Below are 18,265 nucleotides of genomic sequence, written 5' to 3'. Positions count from 1 at the left end.
CAGAAGAATTCACACTTGGGTAATTTGGGCACCAAAGCACAACTGACTAATTCATCTTACTACTATCACTTCTGATTCTTCTGCTTAAGCAGCACAAAAGTGCTTCATTATTATTTTTCAAATAAAAGGTGGCTTGTATTTCCATTTAATTAAAGTAGTTGTAAAGACATTTAAAGGTCTTGGTCCAACAACTGGATTGCAAAGCTGTATTTTCATTTAAGTGGACCAAGTGAGAGCCAGGGTCCTGAAAGCATATCTAAACAAATAGCATTCTTTAAAGGAAGAAGCAAAAAAGCCATGAAAATGCCAAATAACACAACTTTCCATGACCTAGTAACTACAAAACAATTTGCCAAAATATGATATACAGACAAAACACGTTTCTGATGATACTGAAATATCTCCAAAATACCCATGTGATGTGAGTAAATGACAGCAACAACAGTTTGGATACCTTGCTCTCAACTTATTTGACCTTGAGATGTAAGGCTGAAAGAATCTCGCTGTTACCTGCAGTGCTTTTTCCATGTCACCTCTCTCCAGTAAGTGGAGAAGGTGCTCACGGTGAAGATTGATCAAGTCTTCTCTTGGGACAGGATATAAGTGCCCCCATTCCTCACACAACTCATAATCCTAAAGAATAAGAGAAAACAAATAAAAAAACACTAATGAAACCAAACCAGAAAACAACCGTCTACCATTTGATACAGCAGTTTCTCCCAAACTTCTGATCAGCTTACAGAATTTCTGTAGCTTAGACTCTCCTCCCCTCATGCAAACATAAAAAAATCAAAATGACAAGGGGAAAGAGATGACATCCAGTTTGCCAGTCGCAACCTGTACTGAGAATAGTTTCTCACCTCACAGTAAGCACACTGACTTTCCAGAGATACTTTTCAAGCCAACCAGATTTACAGCATTACTGCTTATATAATAACCAAGCCTGTATTACAACAAAAGTCATACCATTCAAGTCTTCAGAGTTTTAAGAGAAAAGAGTAGGTTGTACCTCAGAATAAGAGTTAAAGGATTATTAATTACATTTAAGTCTTGACATTAAGCACATACTTGTATTTGTTTCTGTAGCATAGAATTGAGTAAAAGAATCCTTCCTCTCAAGGTATTAATATTTTTTGACTGCTGTTTTAAAAAGCTAGTTCAACAAATTTATCAAAGTTCAACAAATTTATCAAAGTTTAATGTGTCCACATGCCAATGCCTAACCTTCGCCTTCAGAATGATATTCATGATGGTCTGGGGATCATCAGTGCAGGCTTTTTTCAGATCTTGCCAGTCATTCCACAGAGGTTCGTTTTGTAAATTCAAAATCTGAAAAAGTTTAATATTACTGTAGCACACAAAAGTTTTATCTACAAAAATCAAGTCTAGGAAGACAGCTGAGCTGCTCACATCAAGAGATACTTCGTACAAAGAAAAAGTCTAAAAGGAGATCCACATTTATCTTTAGCCCTCTACCAGGATGATGTAATGCACTTCCACCCCAAAAAAAAGACTGTGATCTTTCTAAGGCGTTAATCTACAAATGGCTCTGCAAAGCAGGTTTGTAAGGGAAGGTTTCTAGAAGACTACATGGCAGTAATTATGGATGAAAGAGTAAACATATACTGTATACTGCAGACGTTGCTGGTGCTAACAAGTGAGACAATCATCAGTTAGGAGAATCACTACCATACAGAGCTCAGCAGGGATTTATTCCTCCTTTACACTCCATCTGCCTTTTCAGTCTGTGCTGAATTGCAGGCCAGCTAGTCTGACTTAACTTGGGTATCTAAACTCCCCTGCAGTTAGAAGAACTGCCTGCGATACAGATCTGCTTATTGGACCAGCAGACCTCTAAACTATGCCTGGATATATCTATACCTCCCAGGCAGATAAAATCATGAATTGCAATGGAAAACTTCCAAAAGTCCTAGCATTGATATAGAATGGAAAAACAAATTATTTGTAAAAAAAAAAAAAAGTGGCATGCATAAAAGTTTATGTCTAATCTTATTTGCAGACCTGAACTCTCATAGGAGAATGGGAAAGTTATAAAGGGTGGAAGAGTGTGGTAATTGGATACTACAGTAGTGAAAACACATGATGTGTTTTTGGAATGAAAGACTTGAAAAGTTACTACGATCAAAAAAAGAACCAAGGGCCAAATTTTTTTTTTAAAAGTGCAAGCATATTTTCTCCCTCCTGCCTGTTTCATTTTACTGGTTACTGAAGTAATGGCTTTGTACCTTTTGATAAACCTGAAGTTCTTTCTTCCTGCTCTGCAAGTTGGCTTTTAGTTCATCAGTTATGCCCAAGTCAGAAATGCAATAAGCTAGTATTTCCAAACAGGCATCAAGTGGCCATTTGTCCAGGCAGCGCAGGGCCAGCATACTTCTCAATGTTGCATTTTTTACTGGGAACAAGTACTGCCAACCATCCTTACCTGCAGAGAAAACAAACCACCAGATAAAACTCAGTTTCTGTATTTTAGAAAGATTAAAAAAAAAAAAACACCACCACAACACACCCTCATCTGCACTGGATGGTACCAGCAAAACAAACAGTACGTAGCTGAAAAACCTATACTAGACTCATGCCAAGCATCAGATTCTCAGGAAGCAACCAAAGTCAGCATGGGACACTTGCCATCCTTAGACTCCTAAAAGGCCTGTCTTTTCATGGGATACATCATCCATGTATGACAATGACACTGCTTTAAGAGATGTTCCATTAATACTATGTCTTCTGACATACCTAGCTCTTCACATACAAGTAACACTCACGATACATTCCAGTTCTCTTGTACTAAATAGGTTTTGTGTAAGTTTACTGTCAGGATTTGCAAATTAGCAAAACAGGAACTACACTATCAGAGAAAGCAAATTTAGGACGATAGAAGGGAAGAGATCTGTTTCTGTCTTTGGATTTGCTCATGGACCACTACCTTAGTTTCCACCTCCTGTTTCAGGCTGTATTCTTCATATAATACGAAAAGGGCAGAAGGCAGAGGAATGCAAAAGGAACACCTGACTTCATCTTTCTTACCTTCAGCAGTTGCACAGCTCAGCACAACATCCTTAATGTTGTCCAACTCCTCCACATCCTGACTGTACAAATCCAAGACCTTCAGAGCTCTGACCCAATCCTTTGCAGCAAGTGCTTGTTCAAAGACTTCCATTAATACCTTAACGGCTGTGGTGGAATGCAGTCCTAGGAGAACCAAAGATATGTATGTCTTGCCAGAGAAGGCACTAGCCAAGCTGACGCCTTCCTCTTGCTGATTCTGAAGTGGCTCAAACATAGCAAGCAGGAATTGTTCCAGTATGGGGAACTCCTTCAACAATGCCTCACACTCCCTGGAAATCTGTTCCAAACCTAAGGGCGCCTCCCGTTTGCCTCGAAATTCCATCCAAGATAAACTCGATTTGGAAGTTTTCTGTATATTAGACGCACTTAGACATGCCACTGTGGCTGTTAATTTTGACTGAGACTTCAGGAAGTCCAGGGAGGAGGCAGTGAGAGTGTTCTGGCTCAAGTCAGTCACAGAGGATGGGGCCTGAGTGTAGATGTCCTCAGAGGCCACTGCAGGACTGGGAGTAGGTATTTCAACATCTGGCAGGCAGCAGCAGGCATACTGATGCGCTAGGTTGCTGATGGTTGTCAGAAGCGACTTTGCCTGGCTGGTTTGCCTTGCGCTGCACAAGGACAGTGGCTCACAGCAACAGTTAACAATAACTTGCTGCACATTCAAGTTCAACTCTTCTTTAGCCAAGAGTGAAGCAAGCCTGCAGGATTGAAAACAGAACCAGCTTACCCAACACACATAAACAGTACTTCACAATTACACATCTTCAGAAACATTCCAAATGCTTTGTGAGCACAAACACCTCATACTCCTCACATGAGAAGAGTACAAATCTTATATTCAGTATGAGAAAATTTATACAACATAACATTGATAACTCACAGCTTATGTTGCCATTCCTTTAAAGAAATTATTGAACTTACTACTCATACATTGTTGTATTCAGGTACAAGTCATACTAATAACAGTTCACTATTAGTGCTTTTTTTATTTTAATTTAAGAACTTCTTTGTCAAATCAGACACTGATTTAGTTGTTTGTGATGGAAGGACCTTAGATTACCCAGTTTTACCAGGGCAAGAGCCATGCCCAGCTGTCTTCTTAAGAAGCATTACTGGTATATTTTATTTTGCTGTTCTTTTAAGCTGCAAGTCCAGTGTTCTGAACTATATTACACTCGATTTAAAAAAAATCTCCATAAAGGTTCTCTCTTCACAACAAACGGTGACTGTCAAAAATATGGAGCTGTAGCTTTCCCTAGTAAAAATCTTTGTGATGGTAGAGAAAATACTGACTAAGCTCTCCCTAAACACCAACCCTTGCAGCATTAAGTGACCTACTAGAGGGAGATAGCAAACGGAGGCTGTACTGCCTGTGCTAAGTAGCCAGATAAGATTTCAATCTTAGCTGAGATCCAAAACCATACAGAGAAGCATATCCGAAAAGCACCAACCTGTCAGGTTGAACCTGTCTTTCAAACAAGAGCTGGGAGAGTAGCTGAGATGGACTCTGCTGTAACAGTATGAAAGGATTCCCCACTTTCACTTCTGAGGATAAGTCTTTAAAAAAAAAATAAATCAGAGCGAGACAGAATATTTACTACAACACAAACACATCAGCTGAATAGACTGGCCAAGTCTTGTATTAGGAACACAGATTTTAGGAGCCTGAAATCTCTTGGCCTAAGTTCACAAAAAAGTCCATGCTCACATGAGTGAAGTAAAACGCTGAGTAAACTGCAAGGCATGCGTGCTTACAATGCTCCTCTCAGACCTAGCACCACTGGCTCACATTTTAATGGACGTTTCTGAGGAGTCTCTGGATATAGATTGGTGAGTCCATGTCCTATTTGAGTCAAAGTCAGCAAATACGGACAGGAATTCACAGAAATAAAGCTACTTTTACAAAATCACTGAAAACCTGGCGAGTATTGCTGAAATACCTTTCCATGCACTACTAAGTTATGCTGAGTAACTGTAAACATATTCTCCTAAGTTTATCATTTCCCTTTCATCTTTTAGTATAAGAAAGTTCCCCAGAAATTCACTCAGCCTTTAAATATCGCACATATTTCGGCTTTGGCAATTAGTCATTGAGGACTGACTCATGTCCATACAGAGGTTACAGTTAGCATGGTAGTGCTCTGAGCTGAATCAGCATATTTGAAAATTAATTGTTATCCTCTTGAGGAGGTATTCTCTGAAAGCAGTACTCTGGTATTCTATATTATCACAGCTCAATTTGAGACAATTAAAAGAAAAACTTTCTCCTATCAGTGAATGATTCTGTTCTTTTGACAGCTTTATATGCTGGTGATGAGTTTCTTTTCACATACCACTATCATCAGCCAATTCTGTAAGAAAAATTCTTCCTGGTTACCTCTGTGCAGCTGTCTGCACACTCTCTTCCTATCCCTATGGAGCAGAAGAGCACTGGTTATGACTAAGGGAGCTGAAAAGCACACAGCATACCTATCCACTGGATGCAAGAGTTATCCTTGCCTGCAGGGTAGTGATCAGAATTTTGGGATGTCAGGAGTCATTTGCTTTGTTTCAACAAAGCCCATAATCTGGGTCAGCAGTTAACATTACTGTTCTGATTTACCCACTGCCATCAGCTACTTTTATCTTAGCTGTTGGTGGCCTGGGTGTCAAGAAATTTAAAAAGGCAGTGCAATAATAGAAATTAAATGATCTGAACTACACAGAGGTTGCAGGCCTGTTTACAAGGGAGACATTTTTATATGGTTACTTCTTAAAGTCAGAGAGACTACACAGCCTGGCTATCTTCACCTATACTCAGGCTGTCAGACAGAAACCCCTTACCTAGCTCTGTATTCAGACTTCGTAACACAACAGCAACCAATGTAGTAACATAGTCAAAGAAGATCTTCACAAAGTTTGTCTTCATGTTGCTTTCTGACATGGGTTGGAGATGTTGGTCAAGAGTTCTCAGCAGGAGCTGTGTTTGATTCCAAACTAGGTGCTTCTCCAGTTCCACAGGTTTCAGAGATGCCTGTTCCACCAAGGTGCCAAGCAAGCTCCCTTTAGAGTCTGGTTTAAAAGAAGAAACACAGATCCAAGATGCAGGTCAGTGTTAAATGACAAAGGCAGGGGGTGGTGGAGAAGGCTGAGAAAAAAAAAGTGAGAGAAATGCTTTAACATTAACAACCATGGTTCATCTAAATTGGTAACCTTGCATCTGGCAGCTTAGAAAAGCCTAAATATATCTAATTATGTGTCATTAACAGATAAGCTTATTCCAAAACACAGCTGTTGACCAGTTCCTATGCCCCAAAACATTTAGTCCTTAGAGTTCTCCTAACTTTTTGCTCATTAAACATACATCTTTAAATGTTTTATAAACACCCACATGCCATTTAGAAGTTTGATGAAGGCAGAAAAGAAGACACAACAAAAGATCCCATACTATAAAACAAAGAGCTCTTTGAGAAAAGGCAGAGAAAAGACAACTCTGGAAGACTCCTTTAGAAAAGGATGACCCATCTTTTAATAGCTTTATGAAAATTGGAAGGTGTATTATGTTACAATAGTTTTACAAATTTATCTACTTTTTGTAAAAGCTAAGGAAAAAGCAATAGTAAGAATACACCCAGCTAACTATAAACTGTCAGGGCAAAATATACTTAAAGAATTCTTTGTTACAATTGAAGAAAAATAGCACAAGTAACCTCAAATGTACTCATTTACATTTTCCTTTCTTCTCTGGCAAGCTCTGGTTTAGCTCTGAAGACGAATGCTTGGATTATAGGAAATACAGACCGATTTTACACTTTGCATTTATGAATTTAAAATACGTATTTTTTATGTACAAGTCAAAGAGCATTATTAATAGATTTATATTTTTCAGGATGGGACAAAGCAAAAAGTCTAGATCCATTTGTCAGTCTTCATGACCACAAAAATAACTCACCCACAGAACGTTCAACGTGTGTCAGTGCTTTTAGAATTTGATCCAGATGTTGTGATAAAACAATCTCATTAGTAATGCTTTCTTCAGTCAAGGCAGGATAGCAAGCTTGAAGAAGGTCTACTATACTGCATCGAAAATAACTGCCCATTTTCTCATCTGAGATCTCTACAAAGAAGGAGAAAGAAATACCAGCTATAACAAATACAGAACTATGCTTGCACAGAAAAATGCCCGCAGAACTAAAACTGTATTATAATATCACTAGTTTGCCAAATTCAGAGTGATTCAGTTTATTCAGAACTGAGGTTGAGTGTTTTTTGTCCCCCCCCCCCCAAAGTACTAAGCTAAGAAATGAAAAAAACTTAAGTTTTCCATTGCAACAGAAGGCAAGAATTTGAAATAAGCACATTCCAACAAAAAAGCATAGCAGTAAAACATACTACCTGGCTTGGACTGCCCTTGTGATGTGCAGGAATAGTTGAGAATTTTACTTAATTGCTGAAGAACTGCTGGGAAACCCTTTAAACCTTCGGAGTGCAGTAAAACAAAGTCAGGTCGGTGGCCTGAAAAAGTCATGGGACAAAGACACAAAATAAAAGTTTTTCCTTTTTCCATTCCTAATACAAAAAGCACAAAATGAGATTTCATTAAGACTCAGGTGTTAGCACAAACAATATATTATACAAGGGCATTTTCTACAAAAGTCAAAAGCCTACCCCGAGTTTCAAGGCTGTTGAAAAGTCTTCTTTCTGCTGTTTCCAAAAGCTGTTTGCACGTCTTCCAAAGATGGCACTGAGTACAAGCTAGGTCAAATGCTGCCATTGCTGAGGGACTGAGGTCCTCAAGGACTTCCCGCAGAGGATCAGTATGCTCCAGCTGGATGTTGTTGATCCAGAAATTTTCTTGGAGAGTAGGGGCAAGACTTCCAGAAGTTGCAAGCAATTTATCAGTAACATCCGAGATGGAATAAAATACCATACCTACATAAGTCAGCAAAAAACACAATCACTAATTAAACAGGATATTTATCTCAGATCCTGGCATCAATAATTATGCTCCAATTCTTTAAGAAAATAATTCAGTAGGTGACCTGCTTTACAAAGCATTTATTACAGAATGGATAAAACAAACTGGGCATCAACAGTAAATTCAAGCATTCTTATCTTCTCTGTCAAAGAAGAGCCACTTACACTTCCGAACAACTATTGCACTCATTCTGACAGTATCCAAATTGTTTCCTCCTGTTTTCCACTTCTGCCACATATTTTTTCAGAGGGACTCTAAAAACGTCATCCTTACCAGCCGCTGCTGCATTCCCAATAGCTTGCAATGTTGAACGGCCACTGCCAGATTTCCTGATGCCTCCGGTGCCATCTGATGCTTGATTCTCAATATTGTTCTCCACTCTGGCCATTTCTCGTACCGCCTCTTGGTAGCGCTCCATGAAAACCAATTCGCCATAGCAAGGTGAAGTATCAAGATTAAACATCAAAGCCACCTTTCAAAAATAACAATAAATGTAATTACAGAGTGCTTCAAAAGAAGTTTTCAAAGGTCAAAGAGCTTTAGGGATTTTTAAAGGAAATGAGGGGATAAAACAGATGCTTTATCTGAAAAACATGCACTAAAAGCAGGCTAAAATAGTCCCTTTTTTTTCCTGAAAGTGTAAAAAACGGGGCCTTAAAGACCTTTTCAGCTTTTTTTTTTTAACGTTCAGCCATTATTTGCTGTAAGAATTGAGTTGAATTAACTTTCATTTCCTATATCTTTCATATAGACATGATTTCAATTTACTACGTTGCAAAGGAAATTTAGTTTATTTCAGAGGCATGACTTGCTATTTTAAACAAATTCTTATTCAGCAAGGAATATCTTCTAGAGATTTAAAGACAATAGATGAGCATAGCTATACAAATTCCTGATAGCCAACCAACAAGAGAATGCAAACCAAGCTTGAATTTGTTATCATTAGCAATACTGAAATTCAGAGTAACAAAACAAACCAAACGCTTCTTGATCCTTTAAGTAGGGAAAATATGAAGTGGCCTACTTGACATCAAACAGAACTAAGGAACTGAGCAGCAGCCTGCTGCTAGTGCAACGTCTGAAACTGTATCAACTGCTTCAATATTGCTATCTGAAACTCAGCAAGGTCGCTGCTGTTTGCAAAAGATGAAATTGCTGATACACTTCAAGATATTTTTCAGAGCATCAGCCCAAAAGCCACACACAAAAAGGTAGCCGTGAGACAATAAAGAGCTACAGATGTGCAGGTTGTCAGTTTCAAGTCTCTCTGCCTATTTTCAGCACTGTGAATTTTACCCTCAAAATGTACCACCTTCAAATAAATGCATTCATCACTTTGGCTCCATTTCGGGTAAGGAATACATTTTCGTGTTCTTACTGAGCTTAAAAGTAGCAGACAGTCATGATTTTGATTCACTGATTAAAGCTTCCTCATGTGGTTTCACATGAGTTCCTCACATTATTCATTTTGCTGAAAGACTCAGCTTGGCCAGCTCCGATCAAACATTTTCATGCTTTGGGAACATAGGCTTAGACGAGGCATTTTTATACAATAGGATAAAAAAACAGCATCCTTGGTACAATAGGAGTATCTTTGCTCCTTTCACTTGCTTCTACTGCTGTAGCGACCCCTTCACTTGGAATGAAGATGCTTCAGACTGCTTGCTAACGCAGAAGGAACAGGAACTTCATCAGTCATCATAACCTCAAATACCAATATCAAATTAGATTTTAATTTGCACAAAATACATGCAACTCTCTTACCTGATGGGCTTCTACAAAGTTTCCTCTCAAAACACAAGAAACTAATAGTGATTCTGGTGGGGAAAGCATCATAGGAATTAGGGGGTTTTGCTGCTGTGGTCTCACTCTACTCTCCAAATTATTTGAGCCAGACACATTACTGGTACTTCCCTCTATAAGACAAGAGAATTAATCAGTATGCTATTACGGAAAAACATTTCACCTGGTAACAGCCAGCTAAGAGCTAAGAGCACTTCACATATATAACACAAAAATATAGGTGCAGAATTGCATGGAAGTTTCAGGATAGAGGACAACATAAACACCTTGTTCAAAATTCTTGTAAGATTTATTTCCCTGTTTGGTCAGAACCTTCAGTTTGCATCTCATGCAGATGTAACCCTTCAGCAGCTATATAATGCAGATGCAGTGCTAAGGCACTGGTTCAGTATGGATAAAGGAAGGAGTCTTAAGTACTGGACCTATTAATATCAAATCGGTATGCCTAAGCTTCTTTTCAGTTACATTACTACTAATCTATTAGCTTTTTTGAAGGTATGCACATCACTACGTTTCATACTGTTTCCTGCAAGCCAAAAATACCAAGGAAAAAAAAGTTTTCCTATTCCAGAAGAGACATATAGTATTCTAATTAGAAAAAGTCAGACAAAAATGGGAGCTCTGAAATTGAAAAGTTCTACTTCTGTCCGGCAAAGAGCAGTAATTTACATTGACCAGTAAGACGAGTATTTCATCATGGCACATCAACAAGACAAAGGAGCACTACTTTTGTGGCTTAATACCTGAGGTACTGGTGCTTAGCTCGCTACTTGTACTTTCCAATGATGGACTGAAAGTTCCCTCTTTCCCATCTAAAATGGAAACAAATCAAAATCAGCACGTGAAATGCACTTTGTCTAGACAAGGTAATTTAAATTTATTGCAAACAACAGTTTAGGCAACTGCAAGAGATCTTGAGAAGTATCTCACAACAGAGATACCAGTGATGTCTATGATAAACGCAAAAACTGCTAATCTGAAGAAAACACTAGGCAAGAGACTATTTTGGGGTGGCCCAGTGATGGATGACAGATACTGTAAAGCTTCTTATTTCTAAACATCTGACTCCCAAACCAGACATACATTTTAAAGGCTAAATAAAAAAAGCATGAGGAACCAAGCTTTCTCTTACAGCTGTCAGTGAACCGTCAAGTCATGAAGGTTCCTGTGAATTTATACCTTAGATATGATTGCAGTATGAATGAAAATATAGCAAACAGTCATTGGATACAGTGGAGGAAGGGAAGAATTGGTCCTGTCGTTGCAAGGTTCTCGTCTGCCCTCCTCAGAATATGTATTAAAGAATTTATTTTCTTACCTGAACTTAAAACAATCTATCTTTTAGCTGTGCAGGTGAGCTTCAGGGAAGCAACCCAATCAGAGTGGAACTGGAGTTAAGACACTTCAAACTAGTTAGGAAACTAGAGAAAATAAATCTAATAAATTAACCTCTCTCTTCTCATCTCTAACCTCTCCCTGCTCAAGTCTAATTGCATTCAGCTGTAAGCTCAGCAAAATGACCTGCAATTCCGAGACATTTTCTCCTAGTCACTTTCTCAACTCACCTGTTTTGTACCTTTGAGATCTGCTTCGCTTCTTAAAGCTGTTGGACCTAATTGAAGAGCTGTATCTGCGGGAAGATGCAAGCTGATGTTCTGTAAAAGAACACAGTAAAAAAACATGTTACCAAATAGCTGGACAGCCCACAAACACAGTTAACTGAAAGTGCCAAATACAAAGCCTACCTGCAATTCTGTTACTCATCACCACCTTGTACCGCCAGTGAGCTTCAGAAAGGTGTTTGGAAAACTGTGACACACGACTTCCAAAGCCATCTCTGCTCGCAGAAAGGTTCAAGCACTCAACAAGCTCCAGCTCTTCACGAAGCACATTACTGGAGTCCCATGGGAGAGAACTCTGAATTTCTTCCAGCTGGTTGAGGAGCAACGTGAGGAAGGCATCCATGGCTACATCATCCACTAAAAATCCAGTGACACCACTGGTGAAGTGTTTTAGATCCAGATAGCTCAGCCTAGAGGCCTCACAGCTTTTGCTGTGCAACTCTGAGTCAGGAAGATCTCGGGGATCTGAGTGGACTGTCCGAGCAGCTAACAGATGACTCTCTAACTTCTTTTCAGCCTTTACTAGGTGCTGCGGACTTTCAGAGGCAGAAGACCGCCTACTGATACCGCTTTCTACGCCCACTGTACAACTCTTTTTATCAAGATCATCATCCTCTGCATAGTCCTCAGGTAGAAAATTCTCACTATGGAGGTCACTGTAAGAAACAAAAAGCAAGGAGAAGATGTTCTCCAGAACCTCCAGGCGCAGAGGAGCAGGAACACTCTTTAAGAACTGGTGACACTTCGCAAGGTACTGAGGAAAGACCGAGGAGCAATCTGTACATGTAAAAACAAAAATAAAGAACACTTACAACACTTCCCAGGAATTCTTTCTTCCTAGCTTTGTCCTCTAAGGAAATTCTTGAAGATGCAACTGCCCAATAGCTCAAAGCCCATCATTCCTCCACACATCAAGTACATACATGTTCAACATTTTACATTTTTTAAAAAGATAGCATGCCTCTTCACTCTCAGCTGCACCAGTCACCACCATGGCCAACAACATGCAAACTCAGATTACACCCATTTTAGCTGTAAAAAAAAAAAAAAACAAACAAATGCACAAAAACACCACACAGGTTTTGGGAAACTGATTTTCTGGGAAATCACAAGCTCTTACAAAATTATCCCCACCAGAAACATCCTGTATCTAATACAATTTTCTTTTTGCATTACGTTTTAATCCAATTACTCAAATGTTTCAGAACGCAGACCCTTGTTCTATCCATATCTATCACTGCTAGAGATAACAGCACGTCACAGAAATGCCATTACACTCGTTTGCAAAGCAGCCACAGCCCACCGAATAGACAGATAATCTGTACTCCTAAGTGATAATTCAGAACTCAGCAAACAGAGGAGCACAAGCTACTGAACCTGAGAAAGCAAGCCAATCACCTGCTGGTTCTGCAGAAGTTGCGTCTTCAGGGCTATAGCCAAGAAGGCTGCGTATGCAATCTTTGCACTGGGAATGCTTATGTGAATTCACACAGAGAGCATAGATAGCATACTTCATGGCGCAAAACGCTCGAAAGAGCGCCAGGTTGCGTTGCTGACTTAGGGTGTTAGGGAGCGGTGCCACTGTGGAGGAAAACAAGGTTGGTGAGGGCATAGGAGGTTAAAAAACCAACAACAACAACAACAAAAAGAAGTTAATTTTTCTTCTGCAGTTCCCACACAGCAACTCTTTCCTGGACTTTATTCCCCAGTGCCACTTCCCTCCCAGCTTTCCTCTACCTCACTGTTATTTATCAACATTAAAAAAAAAAAAAAACCCTTTCTGAAAAGGAAATTTTCTGCAGGTTTGTGTTGCAGGACTTGGCTACAGCATAGAACGATCAAAACCTGTTCATGATAAGTCTCATTAGAAGTAAGTGGTTAAGCTGCACTGCCGCATTCACAACACAGAAGGAATCCTGTCTGGTTCCAACATTTAAGAATTTTGCATTCTATCACACAACAGATAAGCAGAGAGACAGTGAGACTGGCTGTGACTGTGGCGAGATCAGAGTGCCACCACTTCTCAAATCTGTACTAATAAATAGATGTTGCATTTTGATTCTATCCACAATGTCTGGCAATATTTACCTCACATAACCTGCCATTGATTAAACAAAAAAGCACAGCCCCATAGTTGTCTTTGCACAGTTATGATGTGCATCTTAGAGATGTACTACACCCCCTCCCTTCCCCTTTTTCTTTTTTGGAGAAAATGAGGTGTCGTTGTCACATGCCAGAGGCATGGTCCCTTCTAACTACAGCAGAACAAAGCTGAGCTGTAAACAATGTAGAAGTCACATCATCATGCCCTTCGCCCAGGAACATAATACACAGTCATATTTTCTGTTCTGCTGGCTTTAGATGAATCAAACCACCATGCGTTACATTAGTGCTAGAATCCACTATCTTCCATTCTTATACAGGGAATAAATTGCACTTCTGCCTACTGTCAACACAGAGGAAGCATTCACAAAGCATTTTAACTAGAGACTGGTTTGATGTACTGGTAACGTCCCCATTCAAATGCTGAGACTGAACAGCATTACCTAAAAAAACGTTTCAGTACTGCTCTCCACAAGGTTTAAGCATAGTTTCAAATGAAAACATCAGCCTGAACTCTTCTGAAAACTACAGAACAGCCGAGACAAAGCCCTGAACACTCAAACAGCTTAAAACCCATTATTCCCTAGCACTGCAATTCTAAATAGCAGCAGTGGTGGAAAACATCATATAGACAGCAGGCAGAACTGAGAAAACACCCAAGTACGAGTCCTTCTCAGAACCCACCCGGACAGACCAATGCTACAATGCACCAGCAGATCTCCACTGTTACGGAGCACCTGAAAACCTCCCAACATCACTGTCTTAAGAGGACTTCAGGCAGGCAAACCCACAGGTCTGATAGACACAGGTCTGTGAAAAGCAAGATGCTAGCTGGACATACTGTTAAGACATACACTGGTAATCAAATGCAAATTTAATACATTTTTGCCTGCCACATAGAAAGACACAGACGCACTCCATCCAAGTCGGTATCTGTATCTAAACCAGCCCTTTTCCTCGCAACTATACTGAAAAAAATAGCCTGCAACTATAAGCACTTGCCTTTCCTATCCCAGAAATACTAACATCATATTCTTGAATTCAGTAACTCATGTAGAAATTTCTTTTGTTACTGAGACTGATCACACACAAACTCGTCTTATGCACTAATCTGGAGAACAGAGGGTCTCTATCAGGGAGTGTAGTGATAGGACACAAAGTAATGTCTTTAAACTAAAAGAGGGCAGATTTAGATTAGACCTTAGGAGGAAATCCTTCACTATGAGGGTGGTGAGGCACTGGAACAGGTTACCAGAGAAGCTGTGGATGCCCCATTCCTGGAAGAGTTCAAGGCCAGGCTGGATGGGGCTTTGGGCAAGCCGGTCTGGTGGGAGGTGTCCCTGCCCATGGCAGCAGGGTTGGAACTAGGTGATCTTTAACGTCGCTTCCAACCCACACCATTCAATGATTCTATGATCTGAAGGGTGCCTGCATACAGCTGTCAAATGGTCTCACTACTTCAGTTTCACTACTGCAGCTAACAGATGTGTGTTAAAAGAGGAAGAACGGAAAGAAAGAGGGGTGAGGAGAGAAAAATGCCTGTTAGCACTATCAAGTCAGACAAATCTAAACTTCATGACTCCAATCCTCTCTTTAAATTTCAAAATACATAATTTTAAAGGAGATTCTGTTAAACTGTGTTTATAGAATTATCTGAATTTTACTGAAAAGAGAGGGAGAATTTGTCTTCCGTTAACTAGTTCCGTAAATTAAAGTGATCTGAAAAAAAGAAGAGAAACCACACTGTAGCTTATTTGCTAGTCATGCAGCCCCCAGAAGATCTGACAGGTCTGCCTCTTCCTGTTGTTGAAATATTTTTGACAGAAAAGAATAAGCTGCAATCAAACAAGCGTACAAGAACAGCCACTTCTAAGTGAACTAACATGCTTGGTAATCTCAAGTAATTTTAGGCACCAATCTGGAACATGGGAAATGAGAGAAACAAGGAAAGAGTGATGTAAAGACAGACTGTAGTTAAGTCTTACGGATTTTAACATTAAAGTAGATTTACTAAGATTTAATATTAAAAGGGGAAAAAAAAAAACACCACCATTTTGTATCTTTTCAAAGTGAAGATGTTACAGTATAAGATATTGCCAGTTTCATTTGTTTTTGCTCGTTGGTTTCAAATTGATGCACTAATATTGTGCACCAATATCATTGGTGCACAGATAGCTGAAATCCAAAATATATACTTACTGATCCAGCTAAGGGTGTTATACAATATGTAAGTGACAGTGAACAACACATAAGATAGTTTTAGAATTAACTCAGTTTAATGCAACAAGAGGAAGACCATTAAATACCTTTTCTGAAACAAACTGGTAGGAAGTATGAATACATTCTGAGCACGTGCAAAGTCTTGATAGATACTTGAAAAGACTCTTTCAGAGGTCTAGCCTTGCAAGATCAAGAGAGATCTCACAACTCCTTTGGAGACAATTTAGTTTCCAAAGAAATCTAAAGTAATTTCTACATGCTCTCTAGTTTTCTCCCACAAAAGAACTGATAAACAGTATCTTCCCTATTCAGTAGTAGGTCAAAAGAACAGACTCTTCCTGGCAGAAATACTGATACACCAAGTATGTGCTGCTCAGGGGTTTTCCTGTGTTCTCATTATCCTACGCATTTACCCTGTGACTGTTGGTCTCTAGCAGGAACTTTTTGAAGCAGCTCAATAACATCCTCTTCATTCAGTGTAAGAAGATTAGTGAGGTGATGGAGAGAGTACACTGCAGTGTGGCAATCTAGACTGTGCAAGTGTTGCAAAAGAACCTTCCTTGGGATAGTAATACTGCAAGAGAACAAACAAAGAGGTGGCACACAGATTTAGGTCTTTCAGCCGTGATTCAAGATATATCCCCTCTCTAATTCAAATTCAACAAAACTACAGCATTTAAAGTAAAACAAATAGTGTAAGTAATGCCCATGACACACTTTTAAGAGCTTGCAATAAGCAGTCATGAGATTATTTGCCAAAATTCACAGAAAAGAGCACAATTTCTACTTGCATACATAAATTGACTAATAGGCAGCTTTTGCAAGATCGTTTGGAAAGACTTCTTCTATTTTACCTGTTTTGCTGTATGCACCATTCAAGAACTTCCACTTGAGCCCAGAGCCCATCGCAGAAATCTTTTAGTACCGAATCATTGCACAGATCCTAAATGGAAAGACAAACAAAAGAATCCCTTTACAACAAATCCTCTTGTCAAGCAGCAGAACCAAGCCTATGTCACAGGTGTGGTGTTCATAAGACTCCTTAATCCCAGGGATAACTTTCAAGTGCAGAAAATTCCCAATTCTGTTACAAAGGCAGCAAAAGACGATCTATTATGAAGGAGCATCGAAATCAGCCTCCATTCCATCTACAAATCATGGAAAGGTGTCTACATCCCTTTTCAAGGTTAGCTTTCAAAAACAAAACTCATGATTTTTAAAACAGACTTTAACCTCTAGAACTAATTACATAGCAGAACAGATGATAAACTGGGCAGCAGACACTTCTCCTTTCCGTGTGCTCTTCTACTACAATGCCTACCTGTTAAAACTAGATCTGAGACTTCCACTTTGCAGAGGCTACTGAACAGACATTACATGGTAATTTGCTTAAGGCAATACTAGACTAGATCTGCCCCAAGGATCCAGCAGCACAGGGCTCCCTGTCTCACCACATCTGTCATTCGAGCCACTTGCCTGTAGGCAGACATCATCTGAGCTACAACTACATGCCCAGAGTTAGAACCAACACTCTACTTTGAAGAGGAAGACTCCTTCCAAATAAAGTGGATCTTTCAGTCACAGCTCCTATGATTGACCACCTTACTTTGAAAATGGCTCTGGGAAATTTCCAAGCTCCCCAGTTACTTAACACGTTAGTTGTGACTAGAATTAATCACTATCCACTGAGCAAAATGACATTGATCAAACATCCCCTGGCTCTTTTCAAAATTAGTCATAGACTGTTACTGACATTTTCTCTCTTACATTAACAGCGAAGGGCTGAACAGCTCACGTAAGATGAACTTTCACAATCACCTGCAAAATCATACTCGCATCATGGCTGAGGAGTAAGAAGAAAGGCAAGTGTTCAATGCTGTTATCTATGCCAAACTGACATCTTAGTTTAAGTTCCCTTTTAAGAAAGATTAAAATGGTCACTGGAAACTCCCTGTTTTATATCTTTGTTTAAAGAAAAATCGTGATTCAGGTTCTCACAATTTGAGGTTGCAGCTTTTTCTTCTGGCAAACCAGAAAAAGAAAAAAAAAACTCAGGAACTAACAACCTAAGCAAACAAATTGTATTTACTGGATACAGACCAGGACATTGCCACTTGCTTTCTGCTGGCTACCTGAGTTTTGTGAAGAGTCCATAGCAATGCTTTTGCCGATTCCAAGCTTTGACAGTGAGTCCATCCTAGCAATACCAAGAGGCGGCTAAGGGGGTTGAATTCTCTCCGCAATAAGCTGCTCAGGCCTGAGAAGTCTTCTCTTTTCAGTAAAGTTAATGCTGTCACCTAGAAAACAAAACAAGAAATATTTATCTTTCCAAAATGCAAAGATTCATAATGCTTGCTTGGCAGGTTATATAAGTGAGGAGACATTTCAACATTAGTTTCACTAAAATGGTGAAGCAATGTATCTGGAACTTTCCTAAACTTGTATTTTACAAGCCATCACATTACTCTTCAGT

General features: G+C 39.4%; 1 protein-coding gene across 6 annotated transcripts in view; it reads right to left on the bottom strand.

Moving 5' to 3' along the window:
• The window catches only part of ZFYVE26 (zinc finger FYVE-type containing 26), a 49,872-nt gene that overhangs the window by 24,331 nt on the left and 7,276 nt on the right, over positions 1-18,265 (bottom strand). For all 6 annotated transcript variants that reach the window (XM_083838777.1, XM_083838778.1, XM_083838780.1 and 3 more), the window contains exons 7-24: positions 17,925-18,089; positions 16,647-16,735; positions 16,206-16,366; positions 12,868-13,050; positions 11,593-12,246; positions 11,413-11,502; positions 10,591-10,659; positions 9,809-9,960; positions 8,318-8,516; positions 7,735-7,998; positions 7,462-7,581; positions 7,019-7,183; positions 5,911-6,138; positions 4,539-4,644; positions 3,046-3,785; positions 2,247-2,443; positions 1,225-1,329; positions 511-633 (exon numbers count right to left, since the gene is read on the bottom strand). In XM_083838777.1, the coding sequence (XP_083694903.1) occupies positions 511-633; positions 1,225-1,329; positions 2,247-2,443; positions 3,046-3,785; positions 4,539-4,644; positions 5,911-6,138; positions 7,019-7,183; positions 7,462-7,581; positions 7,735-7,998; positions 8,318-8,516; positions 9,809-9,960; positions 10,591-10,659; positions 11,413-11,502; positions 11,593-12,246; positions 12,868-13,050; positions 16,206-16,366; positions 16,647-16,735; positions 17,925-18,089 (3,810 nt within the window). The remainder of the gene's footprint in view (positions 1-510; positions 634-1,224; positions 1,330-2,246; positions 2,444-3,045; positions 3,786-4,538; positions 4,645-5,910; positions 6,139-7,018; positions 7,184-7,461; positions 7,582-7,734; positions 7,999-8,317; positions 8,517-9,808; positions 9,961-10,590; positions 10,660-11,412; positions 11,503-11,592; positions 12,247-12,867; positions 13,051-16,205; positions 16,367-16,646; positions 16,736-17,924; positions 18,090-18,265) is intronic.

Source organism: Anser anser, assembly GCF_964211835.1.
Source record: "Anser anser genome assembly, chromosome: 5".
NCBI classification, from domain to species: Eukaryota; Metazoa; Chordata; class Aves; order Anseriformes; family Anatidae; genus Anser; species Anser anser.
This window is presented reverse-complemented; position numbering and strand designations above follow the sequence as displayed.